The sequence below is a fragment of the Coenobita brevimanus genome, chromosome 23 (genome assembly GCF_032717465.1).
Source record: "Coenobita brevimanus isolate Jiangsu-jjx chromosome 23, ASM3271746v2, whole genome shotgun sequence".
In the NCBI taxonomy this organism is placed as follows: Eukaryota; Metazoa; Arthropoda; class Malacostraca; order Decapoda; family Coenobitidae; genus Coenobita; species Coenobita brevimanus.
The window spans coordinates 2672501-2675000 of NC_136976.1; the positions used below are offsets into that span (position 1 = coordinate 2672501).

At 42.8% G+C, this 2500-nt stretch overlaps 1 protein-coding gene across 1 annotated transcript in view; it reads left to right on the forward strand.

Moving 5' to 3' along the window:
* Window positions 1–2500, forward strand: part of LOC145392937 (lysosomal alpha-glucosidase-like) — a 79710-nt gene that overhangs the window by 41774 nt on the left and 35436 nt on the right. Inside the window, exon 12 of the mRNA XM_080267225.1 lies at window positions 613–742. Coding sequence (XP_080123351.1) covers window positions 613–742 — 130 coding nt within the window. The remainder of the gene's footprint in view (window positions 1–612; window positions 743–2500) is intronic.

Here is a 2500-nt window from a genome sequence, read left to right on the forward strand (position 1 = left end):
GTGTCGTGGCTGTAGCTTTAACCCCTCGTGGAAAATTTGGTACTATTCGGAATATCCGGAAAAGTCCCAATTTTTGACTCACGCGATCTCAGAGGATAATCAACCGACTGGAACCATACTCCTCTGCGCACTGCGTCTGCCCTAAGGCTGTATTGTGGTAATATTTCAGCTTGCTAACTTAAGTGGTTCTTGAGATAGCGTGACTGACTGACCTGTCTGTGTTCCGGACAGCCTAATATCCTGAGATCCGGCTGACAGGTTGCCACCATATTTGGCTAAAAGACGCGGGTACCTGTCCGACTAAGTTGTCCAAGTTTGAAGGCTGTAGGCCAAATAACCTTTGAAATATCGCAATTTTTAAATAATAATAATAATAATAATAATAATAAACACCCGATCAATTTTATCATAAGCATAAACATCAGTGGTACTAGTAACAATGGCAATAATAATATTAAAGGTAGTAGTAGTAGTAGTAGTAGTAGTAGTAGTAGTAGTAGTAGTTGTTGTTGTTGTGATAATAATAATAATAGTAATAATAATAATAATAATAATAATAATAATAATAATAATGACAATAATAATAATAATAATCCCATTTTCTATTTCCAGGTACAACTATTATAAAGGCGCCTTGGTGGATGCAGAAGATGGAATGGACATGGAACTTCCCACTCTCCTTACTGACATCAATGTTTTTATTAAAGCAGGGAGCATTGTACCGCTGCAAGGAAATCTGCATGTGAGTTAGAGAGAGAGAGAGAGAGAGAGAGAGAGAGAGAGAGAGAGAGAGAGAGGGAGAGAGGATTAAAGACATTATGAAAGATTGATAAACGAAGATAAACATGCGTAAACCGACTTACTTATCTGTTTGTTTCTTTCATGTATATATATACTGTACATACATACATACATATTCGTACATACATAACTACCACCACAACTACCACTATTATCTTGGAAGGATCATACTACCTCTCTTGTAAAATCTGCTTCCAAGAAATTAGGTGTGCTAAGCCGACCCCATGCCTTCTTTACCCCTGCACAGTTATTGACTTTATACACGGGTTTTGTTCGCCCCTGTGTAGGGTACAACTCTCATGTGTGGGGAGGCTCCCCTCATACAGCTCTTCTCAAAAAGGTGGAGTCAAAGGCTTTTCGTCTCATAAACTCTCCTCCTCTTACTGGTTCCCTTCAACCACTGTCTCATCACCGCACTGTTGCATCTTTATCTCTTCTATCGCTACTTCAGTGGTCACTGCTCCTCTGAACTGTCTGCTTGCATCCCTCCATGACTACGGTTGGCACGCATCATCAGTCTAGAAGCAAACTCTCGTCCCTCTTCTCTCCAGCTCTCTCATGCGGAAGTTTACCGTTACTCCCAGTCCTTCATTTATGTAACAGGTCAACCCTGGAACTGTCTTCCTCTGTCTGCATTTCCTACTGCCTATGATCTCCAGTCTTTCAAACGCAGTGTGTCCAGGCATCTCGAAATGAACGGATCTTGAATTTGGCTCTCTGTTGTCTTGGTTTTGTTTTTTCTTGAAGGGAACAATATGCAGGTTTCTGGCCCTTGGTTCCTTCTTCTTTGCATAGGAAAATAACACCACCACCACCACCACCACCATCATCATCATCATCACCACCACCACCATCATCATCATCATCACCACCACCACCATCATCATCATCACCACCACCACCACCACCACCACCACCACCACCACCATCATCATCATCACCACATCCTCTCTCTACATCTCTCCCTCATCCAACCAGGTAAGTGTATTTAATAGGTCATTAGGTTAATTAGATACTGTAGGACTTAATGAAGGGTTATTGATAGTCCTGAATTGAGTGGTAATTAATGAAGTGAGCTAGCTTTATTTTCTCACTTCTGGCTTGGCTTCGTTTCGTTTCGTTTCGTTTTGAAGGCTCCAGTATGTTTGCATGCATCGGCCTTTGTCCCCTAATGGCAGGTCTCCATGCTGCTCGATCTCCGGCAGCTTAGTCCCTTATCCCTGAGGTCACACTCAATGACCTTGTCCCAGGTCTTTTTCGGTCTACCTTTCGTCACCCTACCCCTAACATTAACACTTGTCACTTTCTGCACCCAATCATCATCGCCCATCAACTGCACATGCCCAGACCATGTCAATCTACCTCTCCTCATCACAACACCAATCCACTGCAGTCCCATCCTACCTCTCAACTCTTCAATAGTAAACCTAGCCCCCCCCCCAGGCATCACAATCAATGACGCACTGCATATCCACCTAATCACTGTCCTTTCTGTACGTTTGAACCTGCGAATATCATCTTCCTTTAATGACCAGGTCTACTACCATACAGCATTACACTTCGAACACATGCTGCATACAAAGATCCCTTAGCACAGAGGGAGAGCCCTCTCAATGTCAGGAGAGGCAACAGCTCCCTAAATTTCTTCCAACCATTCCTTACGCCAGCACATCACATGTCTCCCAAATAACAAAATTCT